The sequence below is a fragment of the Osmia bicornis genome, chromosome 6 (assembly GCF_907164935.1).
Source record: "Osmia bicornis bicornis chromosome 6, iOsmBic2.1, whole genome shotgun sequence".
Classification (NCBI taxonomy): Eukaryota; Metazoa; Arthropoda; class Insecta; order Hymenoptera; family Megachilidae; genus Osmia; species Osmia bicornis.
The window spans coordinates 10,927,208-10,953,493 of record NC_060221.1 but is presented as its reverse complement, the minus strand read 5'-3'; the positions used below and the strand labels follow the sequence as shown (position 1 = coordinate 10,953,493).

The 26,286-nt window shown below is 32.2% G+C and overlaps 1 protein-coding gene across 2 annotated transcripts in view; it reads right to left on the bottom strand.

Moving 5' to 3' along the window:
- Nucleotides 1–3,830: 3,830 nt before the first annotated feature.
- The window catches only part of LOC114880609 (odorant receptor coreceptor), a 33,518-nt gene continuing 11,062 nt past the window's right edge, over nt 3,831–26,286 (bottom strand). Inside the window, exons 2-9 of one of the 2 annotated variants that reach the window (XM_029196813.2) lie at nt 25,098–25,229; nt 22,106–22,489; nt 20,554–20,808; nt 20,053–20,303; nt 11,554–11,653; nt 11,245–11,349; nt 7,793–7,948; nt 3,831–5,341 (exon numbers count right to left, since the gene is read on the bottom strand). In XM_029196813.2, coding sequence (XP_029052646.1) covers nt 5,291–5,341; nt 7,793–7,948; nt 11,245–11,349; nt 11,554–11,653; nt 20,053–20,303; nt 20,554–20,808; nt 22,106–22,489; nt 25,098–25,229 — 1,434 coding nt within the window. In that variant the 3' untranslated portion in view covers nt 3,831–5,290. Of the gene's footprint in view, nt 5,342–7,792; nt 7,949–11,244; nt 11,350–11,553; nt 11,654–20,052; nt 20,304–20,553; nt 20,809–22,105; nt 22,490–24,536; nt 24,613–25,097; nt 25,230–26,286 lie in introns of those variants that run through there. The other variant, XM_029196814.2, reaches the window with a different exon arrangement.

Sequence of the window (26,286 nt, the reverse complement as noted above, 5' to 3'; positions counted from 1 at the left end):
TAATAAGTGAGCATAACACTTGGGTAGTTCCCCTCGTTAATGAAACATTGGAGAAAGATAGGAATATAATTGACAATGAGACAGAAATGTATTGCCCCAAAGTTATGAGGAGCATGTCAAAGATTTCATTCCCCATATACAAAAAACGATATGAGGTATTTTAATAAATTTTTCAATATGTTCTGTATTATTATAAACGTTAATCAACTTGTAAATGGAAATCGATAAGGCACATATTTGTTACTCTATGCGTTTCTGGCTAATTCCTCAAGCCAATGCTTTTGCATTACATATTGAATTTTATGGCACTGAAAGCAATTTTCAATGAATTCATTATATTTCATAATGTTATTTTGAAGTGAATTATATTTATTGAAAGTTTTGTGAGAAAATTAGCCACTTCATTTACAACAACCTGTAAACTATTCTAAAACAAAATGTTGGAAACCGGGGTTGCAGGAATCACGGTGCAACAAAGATACTTCCGTAAACTATTTTTATTGTGACAGACGTAGTGATCGTAACGTTGACTCTGACAAAATGCGCTCCTTTCCCAAATTCTGCATCTATTTATGTATTACGAGAATGGCAGTGTGGAAGGGTCAAAGAAAGGAAAGGACAAAGGTTGTAGGTGACTAACTGTAGAAGGCGAGGCAGGATGAGTACGAGGATGACTGATTGTTTATGGGAGATATAGGAGATAGGGAGTAAACGGAATGACTGTTGGTGTGATTTTTGTCCTTTGCAGACGATAGGGAAGGTGGTATCCAACAAAAAGATCTTTGCGATTGTTCCTATAAAATTTTCTTGTACTTTAATTTCATTCTATGAACAATTTGTCAGTGTTCTATATGTATATTGGCTTACATCACAATTACAGAAATTGTTTTTAAAAAAAAGAAATTGTGATAGTTAGATAACCTCTGCTTAAGGACGGATTTTAACCCTTGAACGCTGATTGTTATGAAATCAGATGTAGGGGTTCAATTAGAACGTTCAAGCTTTAATCTACCTTGTTTCATAATAGTTTTAGATAAATTCTAATAAAGTTGTGGAATTTTGAAGTTTGACAACTTTTCAGTGGTATTCAAGTGATGCAATATATTAGGTTGAAAAAATTAATTCTATGCCTTTTCTTTTCTTAATTCAACAATTATTTCCAGAAAGTCATGGTAATATCAATTATTAACTCTTTCTCCTATCAGTTTTTCGATAGTCGCGTCAATTAGAGCTAACTATTCATTGTTTGAATTTTAAAACACATAAAGAAAATTGAAATATCATGGTATTTAACGATCCTTAACTAAGCAAATTAGAATTAGAATTAAACTCAAAATTAGACCATATTGAAAGTATCAGCCTTTGACATATTTGAATTGTAAGTTGCGTCAGGAGAGTGACTAAATATTATAGGATAAAGGATTAAAGTACTCGTTATTTTATTAGTGCCGTATTACGGGGAGATCTACGGAGGGCTACGACCTCGGTCCCTACTTTCCAAGAGATTCCGTTTTTTTTATTATTACCTCTTTTTTTTACGATTAAAATATTATATAATAATTAAATTTTATTTAAGATAAATTTCCACTTTTGGGTCAAGTTTATTAACCAAAAGAGGCCCCCGTAAGTTCAATAGCTCTGGGCCTCAGAAATGTTAATCTGGTCCTAATCGTTATTGTATTCTCACGCCACTTTTCCAATATACAGAAGCGCGAGAAAATATTCAAATTCAACATAGTAGTTAAGAATGCGTAATATTATAAAAGCCGGATTATATCATTTGTACTTTTCAAATCAAATATTTTTTTATTTTTTTACTAATATGATATTAGAATCTAAGTTGGCCAAGTAGAAAGCTTTTCTTATAAATATTATTATTAATACAGAATGTTTATGGTAATTTAGAAGAGAAGGCTTATAAAATTATAATTCCAATTTTTACAAACAAATGCAATATCATGTATAATTAATAATTTTCTACATCTATAATGTAAAATTTAAATAATGATAATTTATTAAAAATATGATTCATTTTAAGGATATTAATGATGCAAGAAAATTGGATATGGACAGTTGCAAACATTCACTAGAAAAATGTTATAAAATTATAATAAACATCAATGTACTAGATAATAATATATTGGGATATAAATCAAAGCAATTTCTGATAATATCCAAATACTTGAAGATTTAAGCAATGAAACAGATTACTTTCACTCAGTCAGTCTAAATTTTACACAATTTCTACAACAAAATGATAAAATTATTCTTGTTCAAAATGAAGTAACATTTATATTAATTATTCAAAAATCTTCAACACCTAAAATGGATTTAAAATAAAGAATAGCATTTTACTAACAATTGTTCCTCTATTTATACTTCATTTCAGTAAATATAGTTCAGAAAATCAAGATGCAAGATCTAATTCTGACTCAATGATTCACGATACAAAGATTAATAATAAATTAGTGCAATTTTTTGTGAAAACCTATCTCTTGCACCTTCATCGTTCGTCAGAAAAATATGTATATTCTTGCAATTACATTACAGTGCACATATTATACAATATTATTCTTAGCGTAATATTTCCCGTTTGTTATTTAATGATTCTGTAAAAAGATTGTGTAACAGTTACTACTTACAGACACTATGTTTATAATTTTTAGCTTAAAATTACATATTAATGCTGGTAAAAAGAAAAACGAGAAAGGAATTTTTTATTATTAAAATATAATTCTTTCGTCAAACGTTATTTCTAAAATATTTATTTGAATTCTTTTTTTAAGAATAAAATATTTCATCTTGTATACAGTGTCGGATCAAGGGGACTCCAAGGGGTGCTTCAGCTCCGGGCCCCTCTTTCCAGGGAGCCCCGTTCTATGCTTTCCATTTACATAGTATGTCAACAAATTCCACTAAGTGTTAAATCCACTATAATTTTGCCAAATTTTTACGCAATTGTGACTATAAAAATAAATCCTCTTGTTAAAAAATTTGAAATTATTAAATTATTGAAATATATATTTCTTCAATGTTTCTATTTCAATATTATTTATTTGTAAATCATTATTTTTCTTTAAAATTGAATGTTATTTAATTGTATTTGAAATCAATTTTCATTTTTGAATCTATTTGAAAATTTTCATTTTCAAACAGGCCGTCGAAAGTGTGATAGCCCCGGGTCTCAGAAACATTTATCCGTTGCTGCTCGTGTAAACATATACATGATGTAGTAGAATTTTGATTAAATAATTAGTTTCATTAAAATAACTCGTTTTAACGGCACTAATTCCCCAAAGAATTAATACTTTATTTTGCAGTTAAGCATATAATTATTATTTATTTCTCATGGTTATTTGCTGTGATCTTATTAATAAGCTTCATTTTTCATTTTAAAAATCTGGATTATATCAAAGTAAAGCCTTTGCGATGAATTAGTCAACCGTGTAAAATTAATAAGCATTCACAGTTATACTTCAATTAATTCAAAATTATTCCGCATAAATAACTGAGTATGAAAATATTGTAACGTAACTAAAAGAAAATTGAAATATCAAGTAAAAAATTTCTAAAATACAGAAAATAATAGTAAATTGTTTTGCCGTTGATTTTTATAAATAATTTTAATCACACAACACAGATTGGACTTACAACAATGAGAACTGGATATAAAAAACTAACAATAAGAAATAAATATAGGCTAAAGAAATAAATAGGGGATCAAACTTTAACAATCTTCTGAAATAAAGAGAATTGTTGCGATATTTCAGTGGATTGTAACTTCCGAGGGTAGTAATCCAGAATTAAACAAGAAAAATGAAACAATCGAATTTCTCATAAAATATATATTGCAAATTAGGGACCACTTTCTTTTAATACACAGGGTAGCCCATATGTGGATCACACGTTGTTACAGGATATCATGTGTAATATGTTATCTTCGATAATAACTACAATCCTATTACTAATAAAATGTATTAAGGATTAGCAGGAGTGACAGTAGCACCTTTGGCAGATAGAAGTGAAATATCAACAAGTAATTCCCGTCTTCTAAACACAATTTTGAAAGAGATGCGTAGTGATTATGATATTTATATTCAGGACAAATATACCTAAAACGGTAGAGCGTTTTTTAAAAAAATTTTCTTGTATAAAAACATACTTTTTATAAGGGGATCATGGAGAGAGCCCTAATTTTAATTTAATTTTGTATTTCATATTATTTTCATTTTATAAATTTGATACTATTCCCTTAAAAATTATACATTTAACTTTAGGTTAATAACCTTGAATATGTTTTGTAAGTTTGTGTCTATATTGGCCCAGAATCCGCTGTTTGCGGGTTAAAAGGTAAATTGCAAAATCGGGCTCTCTACGCCGCTATATGTATAACTGTACAAAGAATATTTTTAAAAAAGAATCGTGAGCAGTTATTGCTTTATCGCCTCAAAATCTTCGAATTACGAAATCCCTAAATCCCTAAAACCACTTCTTGTCTGCCACTTCACTGTTTCGCCGCATGAGGCACCCGGGATCAATTTGAAAGTAGACTATCACTCCTGTTGATCCTTACAAATTATGTTTCATCGATAGCTCAGCTTCAAATCTTACAATTATTAAATATAAATTTGATTCAAAGTACCCCTTGCGTTCAAACAGTTCTGCATTTAAAAATATTAATATACAATACATAAGATCAGATTAATGTATTATTATGTTAAAATTTTGTAATATTGAAATATATTAGTATATCAAATGTTATCAAACTATTTCATAAGTAATGTCGTTTGTTTATGTAATTATAGTACATTTAAAAACTTATCATATCCTTAGGTTTATTAAAAATATATTAGTTATTATTTTTTACAACTGTGTAAGCACTATGTTTCTCCTTCTTTTTCAGTTCCTCCTTTGTAAAAGTATTATTTTATTTAAACTAATAAGATACCTTTCGTTTTAAAATTCTTACTTGTTGCAAATATTGTATATGCATTCGTGACAATTATTACTTATTATATAATAGATATAAAGTTTGTATACTACATTTACATTAAATCTTACTTACATTTTAAAAGATAGTTTAAAATAAAAATTTAAAATATTTAAAATAAAAAACGACATTGCTTATTAAATAATTTTTCATTATTGAGATTTTAAAAGACATTTGAACGCGCTGATATCTTTTCTCATACACTATAATCACAAATTGTCCTGTAGTCACAGTTTCCTCCTGAACTCTTTTAAAACTTTCCAGCTTGTACTTCCAGTTGTTTCGTTCACGCTTCAATATTCACTTCAGTTGCACCAACACCATGAAGTAGGTAACCATAGCTCCTAAGACCTGAAGAGTTTGTTGTTTAATTAAATAACAAATAAGTAGAAGAAAAAAAAGTGCAAGCGAGCGTCGAAATTTACTTGGAAACTTCAGACTTCAGCATCGTGGAAGAAAATTACAGAAAACTGAAGATCCAAGGTTTTATCATTCATTAATTTTAGTTGAAAATTATTGTAATGGATTTAGTAATTTATAATCTAAAGATTTATGATAATTATGATTTATTACTTTCTGTAATAATATTAATATTTCTATAGTAGTATTGTTAATACTATAGTAGCATACTAATGATTCTATAGTCATATTTTTAGTACTGTGTATTTATGATTGTCTAGTAGTACTTTTGATGCTATAGCGTCAATTTATAGCATCATTAATAATTTTTTAATAGTATTTTTACTGAGCAAGTTATTAATGATTCTATACTAGTGTCTATGATACTATAGCAGTATAATAATAATCTTTTAATAATATTTTTAATGCTGTGGTAGTATATATTAATAATTCTGTAGCAATCTTTTTGATACTATAGTAGGATCTTAATGATTCTATAGTAGTGTTTCCGTTACTATAACATCATATGTATTAACAATCCTATAGAGATATTTTCAATATTACAGCCCCCGCAGACTGCAGACTTTCTATCGGCCGATAGTTTGGTCGGGTTCTTAATCAGTATGAAGGTGTATGCAAGTGCGCATATTACAACGATTCGGTATCGGCCGATAAATAAGTTTGATGGGCTACACGATTGCATTCAAACTAAACTATCCATCTCTTTCCACCCTGTTTCTTCTTTCACGAACCCGAGTATTTAGTTGGCCCAGTGTGCGCGTTAACAGGCCAACCCGACCAAATGTATCAGCCCATCGGCTCACCGACAAGGCGTGAATGTATTAATGAATGTGTAGCCAACTTCACTGCGACAACTTCAATCCAACTCAATGTACTATGCGTTGCTGCTAATCGTAAGTTGCCGAGCACCGGCAAACTTAACGACAGAGGGGCAAGGGGACTGTGCCGTTCGCTCCACCTAATCCCCTCCAGGAACCCGTAATTCGAGAAGTCAGCGATTAAATTGCATAGGCGTAAAATTTCCATATTTGTGGGGGATATATTTAACTATATAAACATGCGATTTTTTCTGGATATTAATGGATTTTTTATAATACTTGTTCTTGGCAACAGTTGTTACTATGCAAAATTTATGAAAGTGTAAAAACTCTCCTGTTTTCTTAATAATGTAAACCCCGAATCTACGTTTACGTCAATGCGTCCGAATCGTCGCTCGCTATCCCTTCATCCCATTCTGTTTCAATATCTGTCCTAAGCGACGTTCGTCATGCGATAGATTTGTGGATATATGGGCCTCGGTCAATAAACAATACGTGTGACTGGAGGCAGGTCAACGAATTTGATTGGACGACAACTTAGCAGCAACGCATAGTACTTACTTCTGTGTTCATGATTTCAATGTATCGTAGCTATGATGGCAGCCGGGGATTTAATATAGCCTAACCTAACCCAATCTACTCTACCTAATCAGTGAATTAGGTTAGGTAAGGCTAAAGAAATATTCTGGTCGCCGTCAGGCGACCAGACACACGAACTGAGTTTCAAAATTATGAAAATTGGTTAAAATTAATTTTTAAGCCCACCCGTTATATACGTGTCCCAGAACTCGCATTGGTCCCATGAAGGGGTGGTAGCTGGGGTGATTGCGAACAACTTTTTCCTTTGCAAAAAAGTTGTTTGAAGCTTCGTTTTTGAATTATTAAGGAAAAACACTGACCAATCCGAGCGCGTATAACGCGCGGGCTTAGGGACGGCAGCGTCGACTACGAAAGCGGGACTTGCCGTAGGTCGCGAACAAACGGTTCGGCAACCCGTTGGCAAAGCACTGGGTTAGGTTAGGCTATATTAAATTCCCAGGTGCCATCATAGCTACGATACATTGAAATCATGAATGCAGAAGTACACAAGGTATATATTGGTCATTGGTCGCCGTGCTGTTGTCTGCAGAAACAGTAGAAAAGCGGCGATCCCATACTAATGCGTACGTTGTCACGGACGCTCACGGATGGCCAGAATTCAATGTGTTCGTTTCGACAGTTTTTTGAAAATATCACGAAAACTAAGGCCGAGCGGCAGTTATATGTATAGAAAAAAGTTGTTTAAAATGTTGATTTCTACAACATATTTAAAAATCATCGAAATCGGAGTTGCCGTCCGTAATCTAAACAATTACCGATATTAATATTATAATAGCATATTAATAATTCTATATTAGTATTTTTAATATTGTAATAATATTTTCAATGTATGTATAGTATTATAACAAAGCGATATGATTCAATATTTGCATAATGTCTCGAAGGTGAAAATTGTATCATGAAATACATAAAAATGTTATTCCGAAATAAATTATGCTTTGAAGAATGGAATAAATTTCATTACCGAAGCGAAGAGATCCAATGAGACAGTGAAGAACTTCGCTCCTGAAATTGACATCGCCTTCTGACACTGTTGACATACGATTTGCACGAATGTTTTTGCTTCCTCTGATCCATCGTACCAGTGGCAAGAATAAGCAGCTTCCATTACGGATGAACTCTGTACAGAATACATATCAGATATGAGACAAAGAGAAAGAAAAGTACTTTAAATAAACAAATTGTAGAATGTTTATCCAATATGGCTTTCGAATAAATATTTTAGTATCCCTTATATCAAAGTTACTAGTATAACTGTTTTCTATACGCTGTGACCAGCATTTCCAAGTACAGTGTCAGTACTTTTTTAAAAGCAATGCAGAGTTGCGATGCTTGCTATCATTCGTAACTTTATGTCAGACTTGTTTAAAAATTTTCTCTGGTAGCAATTTCGTATAAACTGGTTGTCATCACTGGTATGAGAATAATCTTTATGGCGGGCTGTATGGCGTCCTAAGCGTCTAGGGCATTCCGTAGACAGGCCTTCCTTTAGGCATCATCTGTATGTATTACTGGCTTATCCTGTTTGATGCTTTAAGGCAGGCTTATCTATGAGATATCCTAAACTTTCAGAGCTTTACAAAATAAGCCTCGGGATAGCGATGACAAGAATGGCAACACAAAGGTCAACGGGAGTGACGGCCCAAGTCCGAATTGATATTTGAAGCCTCATACGGGAAAACAAAGAAACATTTTGCATTAAGACACGAAGAGTATGATAGCCAAACAGCCATGATTGCATAAAATGACTCAATTTTAGTTCAAAGCCTTTTTTACAAATACTCTTTACAATTATACAACGGTGTATGTACAGAGCCTGATTTTGCAATTTGCTTTTTAACCCTCCAACAGTGAAATCTGGGTCAATATATAAAGTTAAATGTATAATTTTTAAAGAAACAATATCAAAATTTAAAAAATGAAAACAATATGAAATACAAAATTCAATTAAAATTGGAACTCTCTCCACGGTCCGCCGCCCGGTTAAAGCAATATAGTAAGTACGTTTTTATACGAGAAATTTTTTTGTGTTTTCTAAAAAGCAGTCTGTACGTCGATGGGTATATTTTTCTTGCATATAAATATTATAATTTTTATGCACTTCTTTTATAATTATATTCATAAAACGTGAATTACTTTTCCGTGTTTCATTTCTACACTACCAGAGGTGCGACTGACACTCCGGTTGACCCATAAGTAAAGGAAATCATCTATACAGGGTGATTCTGAAAATTGGGCTAGGTTTTAATTCTCTTTCAAATCAGGTTAAAACAAAATTATACAAAAATAATGTCTTTCTGAAATATAATGTTTCAAAGGAATAAAAAAGTAACGTCCTCTTTAAAAGTATAGTTAATTGTAATTAAAGGTACTTCATTGATTTTAGCCATTTCTGATGATTTTTATTTCTTTTGTAATGAAATAAAAATATTATTGATATTAATTGTTATTTTGTGGCGAAAAACTGTTATGTTTTTATAATATAACATTGAAATCGAATTATAATCGTCAATGGGTTAAAAAGGTGGGACACGCTGTATATGCAGTATAAACATATCCTTCTTATATATTTTTGTTAACATTGCATAATATTGCCAAGAATGATAACAACATTATTCAGGCTTTATTCGAGCTGAACGTGTTAAGCATCTCAAATGCGTTTGATTTTCATTATAATCTATCACATTGCTTCAAGGAATTATTCTAATGCCTGTTTTTTTATTCTATTTTATTCACACACTTTCTGACGGGTTGGAAACAGTATAATTCTAATCCATGAATGTATCTAACAGGGAATGATCCCGAATTCGGAAATTAAAAAAATTATGGAACTTTGTGTATACATAGAAGATGTCCCCCTAATTAAAACGCAATCTTTTTCCTGCCCGTTTTTAGTCTAAGGGGGTGAAAATCGCCCTTAAAATTTCGGCCGTTTTTCGTTTTTTTTTTTCTTTTTCTCCACAACCGTTAAAGATATCCAAACACTTCATAAAAAAAGTTGTTCATCTTCATGTGTAGCGTTTTTTTATGTTGAAAAAAGTTGTTCAAACAATTACAAAACATTATAAACAGAAAAGCTTAAAAACTACTGAAAAGTTGTAAAACTTGTTATGAAAATAGGAAAATAGGAAATAGTTTGTTGTTTAAAGCGATGTAACGTTTCATTATTATTTGCTATTTTAAGAGATATAAAGGTTAATGATAATTATTAAAATTATTTGCATTCAATAGTAACTAATTTTAGTTAATGTGAATTACTAGTAGGCACAAATGTTATAATTAAAAAAGAATATAATGTAAAAGTAATTTTTTATAATAATATTCAGTCGTATTAATAAATGTGAGCTTTTAATTAAAGAAAATGGTAGATGGGATCAAGAACAACAATTATTGTCCTAAGAACCTTTATATATCAGTTAACGTTTGGAAATAATATAATAAAATAAAAACGAAACATATTATTATATTCAGTAATATTTACATCGCTTTGAGCAATATTTTCTATTTTCATAACAAATTTTAGAACATTTCAATACTTTTTAAGCTTTTCGTTTATAACTTTCTGTTATTGTTTAAACAATTTTTTGTTACAACATAAAAAATACGATATTTTTAACGGTTGTGGAGAAAAAGAAACAAAACGAGAAACGGCCGAAATATTAAGGACGAATTTTACCCCCTCAGACTGAAAACGGGCAGGAAAAAAATTGAGTTTTAATCAGGGGTACATCCTCTATATATCCACAAAGTTTCATCATTTTTTGAATTTTCGGGTTCGGGATCATTCCTTATAAGTCAGACGACGTTTAAGCTATTTTAGTTTTGACTGTATTTAAAATGTATAAACATGCATCATTATTTGTCATGTGTAAGGCGGAAGATACTATCTCATTATAAGATGATATAAAAATTATATTAACCCCTGGAGACGAATCAGACATAATTTAATTTGATAATATAATATGAACATGAATTTATATATAAAAAAATATATTTGAATACTATAAAATATTATCTTTCAAGCTATAAAATTCTTTCATTAATGAATTTGTGCGACTGATTTTAATCCAAGTATCATTGTATGCTTGGTAGGTTCTATAGGTCACAATTGATTCAGGGTCCGCTCTTCGAGAGTTAACCATTTCGTTATGAAGGAAATATTCAGAGTACATGTCATCTAAATCAAACTGTTAATTTTACCGTTTAAATATGTATAATATAAGCTAATATGCAAATTCAATATTGCGGTATAGAAATTCAAAATTTAATAAGTTATTGAATTTCACATATACTAATTATCATATTGTACATTATATGCACTAGCTGCTTCTCGGTTGAAGTATGAAACAAATTTTCTGAATGTTTTGAAAATTTTATGATATGGGTAGAGAACAGTTAAAATTGATAATTAGGTACCTCTTCGATCAAACGATTTCCAAATATACAAAGCATGAAGACTTGTCCAAGGGAGTATAACAAGTAGCCTATTACCGATGCTGCATACACGTCCACTGTGTGTATCTGTAAATTGAATTAAAAGTATTTACTTTTAAGAAGAAAAATGATAATTTTACAATTTTTGTTGTTGACAAACTCATTTGAAATAATCAAGATTCTTACATCTTACATTTTATTATATTTTCTTGCCTTTAAATTTTAATTATTCTTTAATGCTCCATGAGAGAAGTAATAACGAAAGTATTGTTATTTTATATATAGTGTTACCTTTGTTGCTTGATAAGCGAGCAAAGTTAACGTGATGGTGGTGGTTAACATGTGCAGCAGCAGGGCAATACCATAAGCGTCTCCAATTGAGGTAACTAGCCTGTAACAAAATAGCAATAACATTAAAAGAAAGGAGATGGCTATCCCCAATACGTTAGTTGACCCCCATGATTCCGGCAAATTTTTACCCCATGGAATCCATAGAATGGGCCGCCAAGATGATCTGTACCAAGTTTTATCCAAATCGATTAATGGAAACATGGTCAAAATGGCGGCCAAAGTTGACCCTTTTAACATGGGGTTTTATGGGGAGTGGTCGAAATCGTGCTTTCGGCATCCTAGTTTCCGGATATGTTAAACTAGACGATAATACCTTTCAAATGTGCCCATGAGCATTAAAATTGTCAAACGGGAACTTGGTCAAAATCCGTTGTGAAAAAATGAAGAAAATCTTCATTAATGGGATAAAAATTTGCAGAGACCATGGGGGTCAACTAACGTGTTAGGGATAGCCATCTCCTTTAAATCATAGCACCAAGTTGTATTTGTATTCAATTCTTTAGAAATATAAAAATTTACGAATTTTTGAATTATGAAATTTTTAGGATCTAAAATTTTAGAATTTAGAAAGTCTGAAATTTTATAATTTTGGTGCGTTGGAATTTTGGCGATTTTGATATTTCGAAATTTCCAAATTTTACAGTCTCAAATTTTTATGATTCTGAAATTTTGAATACTTGTAATTTTGTAATTTTGAAATATAAGAAATTTGAAATTTTCAAACTTTTAGGATCTGGAATTTTTAAATTATTAAATTCTGAAATCTTATCATTTTTTAATTCTGAAATTTGTGGTAATCTAAAATTTTGGAATTCTAATATTTTTAAGTTTCAGAATTTTAGAATCTAAAAACTTTGGAATCCTGAAATGGGTCCAGAAAGTCCGAAATTTTGAAATTTTAGAATAGTGGAAGGTTACATTTTCGTGGAGAGGTCAGTTCATATTTTTAGGGGGTACCACTCTGGTTCTTATCTCGTTACAGCAATGATCAAAACTAATGAAAGAGTTAACTAATGAAACAGTTAAAGATTTTGCTATTCCTTCAGTATATTTGAACGTTCTGATTAAATTACATTTCAATGTTTTCTCATATCATAGGATGTGAAATTCTCGCTGAACGTTAAAATCAACCGAGAACACGGCAAATCTGTTAGCAAGCCCTCCAGTCACAATATAACAAAGTTTTAACTTGACCCAGTTTACAGGTTACATGCATTTAACCAGTTGGTTGCAGTTTATGACCGAACAACCGTTACCTCCCTATTCCTTCTTACTCTCGTATCTTTCTTTCTGCTGCTTAAATAATTAATTTCAGCAAAGTTTCGTCGAGTTAGCTCTATACCGTACGATCGATATCACCAAGTATCTTAAAGGGGAGGAATAAGACTTATAGTTGTTCGATACGCAATGTTCAGAGAATTGATAAAATTTATGTTGAGTATGGAAATTATGGAACTAAAATGTTAATGGATGCAAAAAACTTTCATCGTTTTTAAAGATATTTCCTTTAATAATATTTGATAAATAATAGAATACTTTTTATAAATCAATTTTTTTCTATTTTTTAACCATCGATAAATTGCCGATCAATTAGTAATTATAATTATTAATTATAATACTAATAATAGTAATAATTTCTCATAAATTTCATAAATGTTATTTGCTACTTAACATTTTCATTTATAATAGAAATACTTTGGAATTTTCGTGCCAGTTGATCGACATTCATTAACGGAATAAAACAAAGCAGGAAGTAATTTTCATAAAATTTTTCATATCGCTATTAACACGTCGGGAATGGGATCTTTTGTATTTGGATAACAAAAATATAATTATTTAAATTACATTGTCGTGTGATGAACATTGGCGGAACTAGAATTTTTTTCTGAGGTGAGCCAGATTCCTTAAAAATTTTGAAATTCTGGAATTTTAGAATCTTATAAGATCTTATCGTAGAACAGTGAGAGGTCAGTCTACATTCTTGGAGGATGCAGATCCATCCTGATCCCTACTTATTGTTAGTTAAGTACGTTAGTGGTGATAAATAGATCGTATGTGTTGATGCACTTAGGATATATTAAAATATGTGAAAAGAATATATCAAATATGCAAATACAATAGGATTGGCTAAGTACTGATCGTATATTCGCGATCAAATCAATCTTCTCCAGAGAAAATGATACTCCTCGCCCTTCCCTGTAGACATCTCTATAGAACATGACAACGAAATCATATTATTTTGTTTCCAAATCACTTTTAATATCAATATCGTCAACAATTAAGATTTTAAGATTTCTTGCTTCCTCTACATTACCATTTTCCCTACGGAAACATAATCTAATCGCGAGTGTCCAGTCATGAAATAGTGAGATTTTACGTGAAAAAAAGGTGAAAATATTCAATAACATTCTAGAATTCTCTAAGAACCAAATACATTTCTTACTTTGTACTGTAGCATACGTTTCAGATAATTTTTTAAATATAAGATTATTTTTCGTATAGTAAATACAATATATTTTAGTATCCTTTATACTATATACTATAATATACTTTTGAAACACGGTTTAGAGGATTATATTTATCATGGTTTGTTCTAAAACAATTGTCTTCTATTTCTTTTTATCTCAACTCGTAATATTTGTTTACCTGATGTCTCTTCTTAATGCTTTGTTTACTTCACAATTTGTTTCCGTTGTTTGATGGAAATGTATTATCGAGTTTAGAATTAATGTGTCTGTTTCTTCGCTGTCTTGCACGATGGTTTTGTTTCTATTTCGAATTGAAAAATAAGTCGAAACATCTCATCACTTTATTTGTTTAATGCTTTTAAAAACTGAAGAATGTATGCATATGTTAAACATATGCTAATTTCCAACATTTAAATTAGAAATCTTGTCATGCTTGAAATTGCAAAAAAATTTCTATCGAGCTTGAAAACTTATTTAAGATGTTATTACGGCATTTGACAACAGAAATTGTTTTTTATCTTTAATATTCTCTAAGTTTTCATCATCTCAATCGGAGTACTCATTTGAAGGTCTTACCAAAACATTTAAATATTCTTTATCTTTACATTTTAATATCTATAACTTTTATATTATTAGGTGCACAAGTTAATTCAATGCCTTTAGTAGTACGCTTTTCTAATATGAGAATATGATAACAATAAAGATTACTTTACCAACCAGAATTATTTGGACGTATTGATTTTTAATTAAAAAAAAAAGAACAAAACGGAAAAACACAGAATTATTTTGTATGTCTGATAATTAAAACTAATGTTTAATTTGAAATTAAGGAAAATGTTACCAATACATTAAAAATGCTTTGGCTATAACTTGTCATTCAACTTCTAAAAAAAGAAAGAAATGTTGCATTATTTTGTCATAATTAATAATTAGAAAGCTGGGTAATATTTATTATTATTATAATACCTTTATGATAAACCCTCATACAGTTACGCTTTTATCAAGAGTCTTATCTAAAATTAATTAAGTTTTCTAGTATCATAATTTACGTATAAAAAAAGTCATTGGGCAAAAGCATAATTGTCCAATGCGGCGGGGGGGGGGGGGGGGGGGGGGAGATAAAAAATCGTTATAATATTAAATTAAGTTTTTTTAATTCTTCTTTACTCCCAACGTTTTCAGAAATTTTCGAATATATCCTGTTTTCAATAAAAAAAACAATTTTTGGATGAAGTTCCGAATACGACCGGTCGCCGATCAAGATGAAATTTTGAGGGAGAGAAAGGAGGGAGGAGGGGACCCCAAATATAAAATGGTATCTTCGGCTTCCTATTAGTTTCTGAGATATTAATTAAAAACTTTGGTACAATACATAGAATTTTTACTATACAAACGTAACTAACACAACCGTCTTCGTTGTATTGTAGTAAGCTGACATCGTCAAGTGTCGAACAGCCGTTGACACAGCGGGGGTTTCAACCTGAGTATCTATAAAGTGTCCTATTAAAAACTTCAGAGATACGACGAGTGTCGTAGCGCCTTCCGGGCGGCCGGAAATTTATTCAGCCTAACCTAGCCTACGTATAAATCAAATGTGTTTAATTCCTTGAGAATTAGTAATAAAATATAAAACATAACGTAATGTAACTAAAAAAATGGATTTTACATGGAACACCCTATAGAAACGGAAGCCGATATCGCTATGGTGTGAACGGCTATTCGACACTTGATGATGACGGTTGCTACAGCGAAGACAGTAGTGTTGGTTGCGTCTGTATAGGAAAAATTCTATGTATTGTACGAAAGTTTTTAATTAATATCTCGGAAACTAATAGGAAGCCGAAGATACCACTTTATATTTGGGGTCCCCTCCCCCCTCCCTACTGCCCCTCAAAATTTCATCTTGATCGGCGACCGGTCTACAGTATTCGGAACTACAGCCCAATTTTTAATTTCTCAATAGAAGGTCAACTGGCTCCTCATAGTTGTGCAATTGCCACAACTTAGTACAGTAAAACCTGGATAAATGCAACGTAAGAATGCTTGGATAAGTGCAACATCGCTATCCCCTCCACTTGGGGGGATCCCCCTAAGCCGAACCGAGCCGCTCGGCGAGGAAACCGTGTAATATGATCCGACCGTAATATCGATGTGACTAATACTAATTGAACGATAAAACTTTTTTATTTTTAACTTTTTCTTAATTAAACTTCTACTAACGCATTTGTGAGATTTTTCTGATTAAAATGACACCAAACACGCTATAGTTTGAATTATATTTATAAACAATAGTAATCGAATAAACAACATAGAATTGACGACCACGACTGAATATAAATGATGTTGGCTGAATACAAAACATGTGTACGGACACAGAATCGGCATGTCGGCTGAATACAAAACATGTGTACGGACACAGAGTCGGCATGTCGGCTGAATAGAAAACATGTGTACAGACGCAGAATCGACACCTCGCTTGGATAAATGCAACATTAAATACCCAGAATCGACACCTCGCTTGGATAAATGCAACATTAAATGCCCAGAATCGACACCTTGCTTGGATAAATGCAACATTAAATGCCCAGAATCGCCACCGTGCTTGGATAAATGAAACCTTTGAAACCAGAGCCAACACCGCGACTGGTTTTGATGTCGATCTCTGTTGCTTTTTGTCAACCTTTAACATCAATTTTAGCAAGTAATTATAATTGAAACTATATCGTGTTTGGTACCATTGTAATCAGAAAAATTTCACCGATGTGTTAGTAAAAGTTTCAATAAAAAAAAGTCAAAAATAAAAAAGTTTTATACTTCAATTAGTATTAGTCACACCGATACGTTTCGGCTCTTTCCTTTGATCATCGGACCTCTCTCTTTCCACCACTGTCTGTCTCTTTCTACGTTCACGCTTGGCTGGTCGTCGCGTGTAATCCGAGATTCGACACCTCGCTTGGATAAATGCAACCACTGGGTCCCAATGTTGGTTGCATTTATCCAGGTTTTACTGTAGCATTTCCAGCCTTACCACGATCTGGTAAAAAAATTGTTGAAAAATATGAAGAAGGAAATTACAACTGGCAACAGGTTTTCGCGTATTCATCGGTTAAGAATGCCCTAGGCCAGGCATGTGCACGAAACCGGCTCAAAGAGTGCGTCTGACAGCGACACTGGGAGCGCGCGTCACTTTACTGATTCGCTCTTTCGAGGTGGTGGGGTAGCATTGTAGGGGAAATCGAGCAGCGGCGGTGAGGTGATACGAACGTGTGGCGTTCGACAGAAAACGTCACACAGGCATGCTTCGACTGCGTAACCTCGAGATACTACGGAGTGGGGATATTTCTCCGCCGCTCGGTTCGGTTCACGCTTCGCTTTGAGCTCGCCGACAAGCTCCGGAGCGCTCTCCAGCGCTCCGGCTCCATTTACTATTGCCCATGCCTGCCCTAGGCCCTAGGTCCTAGAGCCATGAATTCGCGTGGTGCTCTAAGAGCAAACATCGAACGTGCAAGCCGAACGGTGTGCATCGTCAATCGTGGCGAGAGAAAACATGTACATGCACGTGTTAGACACGTGTACACGGTGTATACGTGAACGTGAACGTATAACCCCTGAATTGTCCAATAAATTGCCCAGTTCGCTTGGTATGTCCCCAGTTGCGGTCAATATCGGCCTCTCTTAGAATAAATACTTCACTACCGTGGGAATACACGCATCCCCTTTGTTTCTTCATAGTCGAAGAATCTATAGGGAACACAACACCGGCGTTCTTTTTCCCCCTCTTTTTCTTTCAAACTCACTTCAACCTCACGCGACTTATGTTTCTACTACTCTTTCCAAGAGATTCTCGTCTTTTGCACCCGGAAATGCTCGGTCCTGCCATTGATTAGTATCATATTTGTTGTGTTCTATCAGTTTGGTTTTTTATTTCAAAGATCATTTATACTTATTAGAATTTTATTTTTACATTATAATGATACCATAAGACATTTTAGTAGTTATTATTTAATGTAATAATTTACAACATGTTAATAATCTTGCATAGTGCACTCGCAATCAAATCAGACGTCTCTAGGATAAATGGCAACAGAGGGGAAAGAGGAATTCTATAAAGAACTTAATTTTCACGATATTAATATTAAAAGTAATTTATAAAGAAAATAATATAATTTCTAATTATTAAATGTTATAAAATTTAGTATATGTATAATTAAAAAATATATGCATGGGCCTCCTTCCATACATCGTCACTTTTTTCAGGATCGCCTCCGCGAATGGACGGGAGCCCTGGGGAAAACGGGAACCTGGGACACATCTTCCCTGGGAAAAGCCGACTTGATCGCGAATGTACAATTTCGATAATTTTACAGATGTAGGGAACAATCCCCGAGTTGACATATGTTGTCAAGATCATTGCTCTGAATAATAATCAAAACATTGTAAGTGTCGGATGTCTGTGTGTGTGTGTGTGTGTATCTATCTGGGAACCCTTCTTTACAGTGTCATTTTCCCTGGGAATACTTTTAGGGACACTTCTGGGGACGGGCGAGAGTCAGGACATTTTTCCAGGAAAAGTCTGACTTGATTGTGAATGTACCTATATTCTAACTAGCAGATTATAAAACAAGGGAATAGATATTGTGTTCTAATGTTATATTGTAACATGAAAGTAATATTATTCATTTAAAATAAAGCCTGTATAAAAATGAAATTTAATATTCTGATATAATATTCTATCAACAATATTTGTATAATTTTGAGTTTCGAAACGCCTTTTTATAAATATAAACGACTTCGTTATAGAAAATTAATTTTATGAGAGAAATCTAAATAAAATCCAAATTTTAATTAAAATACTAAATGTACCTAAAGTTTTATGTTTTCGCTCGTTGTAAGAGGCAATTTTAAATACTTCCAAAAAATCATTAAGAAAAATAACAGATAATCAATTCCTCTTTTCAAGTAATTTTCACGAATAAAGTATTAATGAGAAAAAAGTCGAGAAAAATTTTTGAAACTGGAAAGTGTGCGAACGTACAAGGAAATTACGCGAATTTCCTTATTTCCTTCTGACAAAGATTATTATCCTAATGGAAGTCTATCATTGTTAGGATCGCGAATGTGAACGGTCCTCTCATTGTCGGCGTAGATTACGTTTCCGTGTAAAGGCGAACTCGAAATGAGAATCGAAATGGGAAACAGGATTACACCAGGAGTCAAGACACTCGTCAGAACAGGGAACTTTGAAATTACAACTCGTTGTAATTTAACTTCGCCCTGGTAATTTTATTGTCTAGCCGTAGTGTGAAAAATATTCATCATTCTGAAATCTAGACTGTTTTGAATTCTCGATGGATTTATACAGATTTCTTTCTAAACTTTGTTTCTTTATGTTGATAATCATCGAGTGACCTTCAGACGTTCATATGCTGATTACGAATTTTAAAATTAACATTCGGTTGCGAATATCTTTTGTAAAATGTTGATTTATCTTTACAAAAATTTATATACATAACTAATATAAAATCAATGTAAATGAATATTAATATATTTTTTAAAATTTATAAAGAAATGCTAATTTTTAATATATCTTTTAAACAAATCAATTAGTTAAAAATCTGTTTAGATAAAAAAATTCTGTATTCAAAGACACACAAAATTGCATTTTAACCTTTTTTCAACAACAAACATTTTCCGAGATATTCGACTATATGTATATTAAATATTTGCAACACCAATTTTCAAAATTCTTTTTACCCCTTCAATATAATGATTATATGTAAGAAAAGAATAGGATAAAATATTAACTTTCTTTTGAAAAATTTTATAGTTTAATACAGTTTCATTAAAATTGTAAGAGCCACTTGTGTAACAGCCCTTATCAGGTCAATAACTCTAGTACAGAGGCCTAATAAAAAAATCGATGAATTCGTTTCAAGTGTTGCAATATGAAGAGAAAAGTAAAGCCACTCACCTGACAATGTGTTTGTGCCTCTCCACCCAATATTTAATGGCACTTCTGACCAGCATCTCTTGTTTCTTGGTCAATCCGTTTGGCCCTACGCCCCCGTTAAATGTCATTCCAGCGGTTGGTCGGAAAGTAGCTGTGAAATCTTGTCTATTATTGTATATCCCCCGAAGGTCCATATCCAGCATGTTGTCATTTGGTGGTGGTGTAAGAGGGGGTGGTGGCTCTTGATTTTCAATACGGGTTGCACTGCCACCCTGAAAAACAGAAAAATGTACTTTTTATTTACTTATTTTTTTAATATTTAGTTGACATAATTTCAATTCGGTAGTTAAATTTTAATTTGATGAATGATTTAGAATTATAATTTAAACTAAATTTTAATTAAAAAGAAATTTAGTAGAAGTGTGTGAAAATGTTTAATAATGAAGGTTATTTTAAATATTTATCTGGAAATATTTGTAATGCCTGATTTAATTTATATTTTTGAAAGGGACATAAAATTACCTTGAACAAATCTCCACTGTTCGGTACAACAGTGTCCAATGTTGCGCTGTATTCCATCAAAGGTTTCATGATGTTCTTCAAATGTTGAATTTGTTCACAAGCAAAGAGGAGCCATGAACAGAACAGCACGTCCAAAAGATTCGCGTTTGCCATGGTGAATATCAACCAATAAAATTGGAAAACGAGCGTTAAAATGTGCGCCATTCCATGGCTGGGATCGAAAGGGTACCAGGAGTGCACCATCAACCTTGGTATCTAAATAAAAATAGTTTAAATTTAATAAAACCTGCAAAAAGAGTAACAAAATTCTGCTTTGTGAAGAATAAGGAATTATGTCTTGAATTATAAGCAAAGGCTTAAGAACTTGAAGGAAAATACATGAAGTTATTAAAAATTATTAAAAATGGAACAGAAAAGAATAACAAACAGTTTTGACACAACGCAGAACTTGAAATATCATTACCAAATTTTTGAATATGAATTCTAGAACTTTAGAGTTACCTAACAAAACGGTTTGTGGCAGCAATAATCGGCCGCCACGTCCCTGCATAGTTTAATTTAATTTAAAATTGCGAGTGAGGAATTTATGATTGCGGGATGTTTGGATGAGTGAAATTGAATCTGTACAATTGCGGGATGGTTGTTGAGAGAATCGGTTCGAGTGTCGCGTAGGGTGTGGTCTAATTCTGGGAATGTTTGAGAGATGTGTGACTCTGTCGATGGACGTTTGTTTAGAGCGAAAGGAACCGGAGAGAAAGAAGAAAGAATATTTGGGAGAAAGCGTCAGCGCGTGAAAAGGGAAGAACGAGTGTATGTAGTTGCAGTTGAGAAGCCGCGGCGAGCGGTCTTGAATAAAAAGGATCGAAAACGCACAGAGTCTTGTAACTACCGACCATTCTCCCATATCCACCACAGGTTAAATTTATTTCTTCAATAATTTGAAATTAAATTACGAATGTGATTGATAACAAAAATGAGTTAAATAGTAACATGTAGTACATAGTAGGATACGACGGTCTCATATTGGGGAAAGGGGGCAACCAATCAAAGAATTGATCTCGGGCATAATCAAATTTCTGCACGCCACTGGCATTATTCTGTTATTCTTTAAATTGTTAATTCAAAAATAGCATTTATAGTTTTATGAAATTTTGAAATTCCAACATTAAATTATAAATTATGACCTAAATTAATAATTCACAAATATAGCATTCATAATTCCACAGAATTCCAACTTACTATTGAATTCTAAACTTCAATTCTAATTGTAAATTATTATATAAACTAATAATTTTAAAGTAGCAGTTATTATTGAATTATAAGTTTAAACATTATATTATTACTTAAACTAATAATTTAGAAATAGCAAAATTCTAAGTTAAAATTTTAAAGTCTCTGCTATGTAAATTAATAATTTCCTAAATCTATCCTTTAGCGTTTACTAAAAGAAGTACTAATAACACATTATAAAAATTATGAAAATCACTTTTCATTCTGTGCATTCGTTTGTCGAAAAGAAATAAACAAAATTTATATTTTAAATATTCATTACCTCGACAAATGTGGTTTCGTTAGTAACAGGATCAACAACTTTTTTTACAGAATCACCAATGAACGTTATGGTAGTCCATGATATTGCGGTCAATAAGGTGGTCCCCATGACGGCCATCAACAGTATCCTCATCTTTTTCACAGCGATTTGATGATACCTTGCGTTGCTTTCAGCGAACAGAGGATGGCTGTTCGGATTATTCCATATACCAAATGTTCTATAAAACAGCTTGCTTCTGACTGCGAAATAAATGATTTTCACTATGCTGTGCGTAAAGAAGAGCATTGTGATAGTGTTCGCTGTTAGATCATCCACGTCGTCGCTTTCTTGCATTAGGTTTATGCCGCAGAAACCGAATTGCATGAGGATGAGGACTAGATGCATCTGAAAGGTAAATTAAAGAGTTAAAACAGTACACGATATGAGTGCCAACAAAAATAGAAATAGTTCCTTTGATGGAATAAGATATGAATTATAATTGAAAGGGTTACAGACATAAGGAGGCAATTCTTCTTAGAATTTGCAACGAAAAAGTCTGAGAACATTAACAACTTTAAATAACCATGTCTAGAACATTCTAGTATTCTTTTTAGAATTTTTGCATATTATTAAAAACGGAAAATGCAGTAAAACTCGATAATTTGATTTTACTCTGTAAGTATTGTTACTCTCTCGGTTGAGATAGAGAGTTGAAACTCAGTGTAAAATGTTTTCTTTTGGTAAGCTGTTGAGAAATGTATTGCCCAAAAAATCGATTCAAGGACATTTTTCACTATTTTTACTACAGGGTGATCCTCTCGCTACGCTACCCAAAGGAAGTGCCGCCACAATCGAATGTGGTAGTCGACATCTCATTTCTGTCATCGCTTACTTCTGGCCTGTCCAAGTAGGGGAAATTACTCCTGGAACACATGTTTTTGGTCCCCTTCCAACGCTGCTCCTTCAAGTAAGATGGGACCGAGGAGACAATACCGCCGCTAGGAAAGACGGAGAGACGGTAGTCGGAACCGTCCCATATTACTTGAAGGAGCAGCGGTGGAAAGGAAAAAAAAAACATGTGTTCCAGGAGTGGATTCCCCTACTTGGACAGGCCTGGCTTACTTGACCGAGGTGGCCCCTGCAGTGAAGACGGCTGTGTGCGTGAAAATGTGTTAAGAAAATATTCTGTTTTCCGCAGCGTTTAAATGGGACTCTTTTGCTCATTGCACACATTTTCACGTACACAGCCGTCTTCGCTGCAGGGGTCAAGTAAGCGATGACAGAAATGGGATGTCGACTTCTACATTCTATTGTGGCGGCACTTCCTTTGGGTAGCGTAGCGAGAGAATCACCCTGTATATTCTGGTATTTGTTAAACACAAAAAGGTTTTTCATTTCTTAATAAGGGAGTCAGTTGACCCTTCTGACTCCCTTCCTCCGTAGTTGGATTACTCAGCTGTTAATTCAATGAATTTATGTCGAATTCATTGAGGTTCAAGGAAAAATTGACATTCGCTGCTCAAGGTTTTGAAATGTATGGTATTGCTTGGCTGAAGAATCGATTTGGTTCTAGAGCCACGAAGTAATGGTGAAAGAGTCTAGGTCACACGTGATTCATTTTTCTGACAATTGTTATGATTATATGACTACAGGTGTTTTACATGTATAATATATCTACTTTTATAGTGCATTTAAAAACGGAATAATGAAGTCTTCCAGTATTTTAAGTCTGAACAAAAATGGAGTCTCGGAAATTTTATACTCGTCTTACAAGCATTAGTCACTTAAAATAACTTAATTCTTATATTCCAAGTAAACAAAGCTGATTTGGTTTCTTATGTTTCTTATTTAACTATGCTTGTTCTGATAATAAGTGCCTGAAACAGGTTTTGCAAAATCATAAAGATTTAGAACCAGTGGCGTACTAAACCTTTGAAAGAAAGAAAATGCTACAGTTAATCAGTCATAAGTTATAAATTTTAATCATTATAATTATAAAAATCATGTCGAAATTACTAAAAGCTTTTTCTGAAAATTACAATTTATCAAACTAGCGTCCACGATATCTAAAATACTAATTAATTGATCTTAGTGATCGAAGGCTCATCCGATTCGTAATGAAATTCTTTATAGCCTTAATTGAAATTAGGATAATAATCCATTCAAAGTTCCTATTGTTTTCAGCTACATAATGCAATAAAAATTAATTTTTTGTGGGCAAGGTGGATTGGTTATGTCCGAAGCTTTTTCCTAACTTCCTTCCGAATATTTATTTTTCTTAATTAATTTTTTAAACATTTGACTCAAGGACCGATGATGTATTAAAGTAAAGCCTTCGATAAGTATCCCAGAACTTTTTCAGATCTTTTGAAAACCAAGAAGGTGTAAAAAAAATTGGTCGTGGACATAAACGATCCACGTTGCTCATGAAAGTTGCAGAAAGTATGCTCACACAAGGTTAATTAAAAGATCAAAGTTTGTACTTTGAAAGAACGCCATTGGGATCCCAAATTTTTGACTCTCTCCATGGTTCGCTGTCCGAGGGTTAAAAGAAAAAGAAAGTTGGAAAATCTACCGATTATTCATACTCTCATATGGCAATACCTCTAAACCATCTGACTGCGAAAAGTGTACGCACCTGCTCCCATACATACATATATGCATCATGTATATACACGACCAGTAAATTTTCCTTAAACATATTTATCATTTTACAAAATTGATACATAGGCATATTGTTAAATAGATATCGTGCAGCAATCAATAAAATAATTTGAATGACAAAAACAATTTTTTTTCTTATTTTTAACAGTGCAAAATTTTAATTTTAGAAATATCGCACCGTATAATGATGATAGTTTCCTTTTACGGCTGAATAGATCATTACATACACTAATATAGGATAATATGGCATTGAAATAAAAGTTAATAGCCCAATGGATATATTTATGAGCATGTGCGATCTAGTTTTTTAATTTGAACCAGTATAATATGTTTCATTTATATTACTTACGATACTGTAGACTTTTTGCAAATTTTTCCCGGAACCGTCGGTGTAATTGAATAAAAAATGTCCACTGGCCTTCATCAGCCTTATATTGGGCATTAAGTCCGCGACTAGCCCCTGTTGCTTGAACTTCATCATCTGAAATGAAATATTTCAACCAATTTATTATCTTTCACTTAAATTTAATTTTCCTAATATTTGGAGGAGTTTAGAAAATTATTATTAGAACCGATAATTGTGCAAAGGAATTATATGTGCTTTTCTTCACAGATCCACTTTTTTGTATTTTAATTAAAAATATGTATTATATTACAGAAAATTCTCTTAAAAACGATGGTATTTTTTGCGTATCCTAAATATGTAGTTTAAACATAAGCAATCTACTAATTTATGCTTTTGTTCTATAACAAATATTTTTTCCAAACTATAAGGGTTATTTTTCACCCATAAATCTTCATTATTAAAAAAGAATACGGATCAAATATTTTTTCAAACTCTAATATTCAAGTTTTATTAAACTGATGAAGAAGGGTAATATTCGTTTATAGTTACTTCTGATGCAAGTTCATTGTATAATGAATATTAGAAAAATATGAGATGAGTTGGCTGTTTTTGAAAAATTCAAATTGAATTAAACTAATCGTTAGCTGGGTTTATTGTAATCCTTGTTATTCAAGACCCAAACTTACAAAAGATATACGATATACGATATTAACACAAAATGAAATGTACAATTTTTAAATGAAAGAGTTTCATATAATATGAAATACAATGTCACATTGAAATTGGGGCTCTCTCCATGGTCTGCCGTCCAAGAGTTAAGAATCCTGTACTTAATATATAAATAATTATTTACACTCTGGATATTCTTTTTGCATCTTAATTATTTAACTAATACTGTTTTCGCACTAATTGTTAATTAGTTATTGTCTTGTTTGTTGATGTCAAACATCAATCAGTGTTTGAGTATTTCTTATATATTTAATTAACGTTATGAAATTTAACCCTTTTACCCTTGGTGGAATGTATACATCCCACTACATGTTTTTGATCCTTCGTGGAACAAAACTACATGTGTCACTTGTATGCATTATTTTATATCTTCTTTTTTCAGTTTATTTAATTGTATGTTTTTTGATTGGCAATCATGTCAATAACTAACATAATGACATAGAGGATGATTTTTATTTAGACA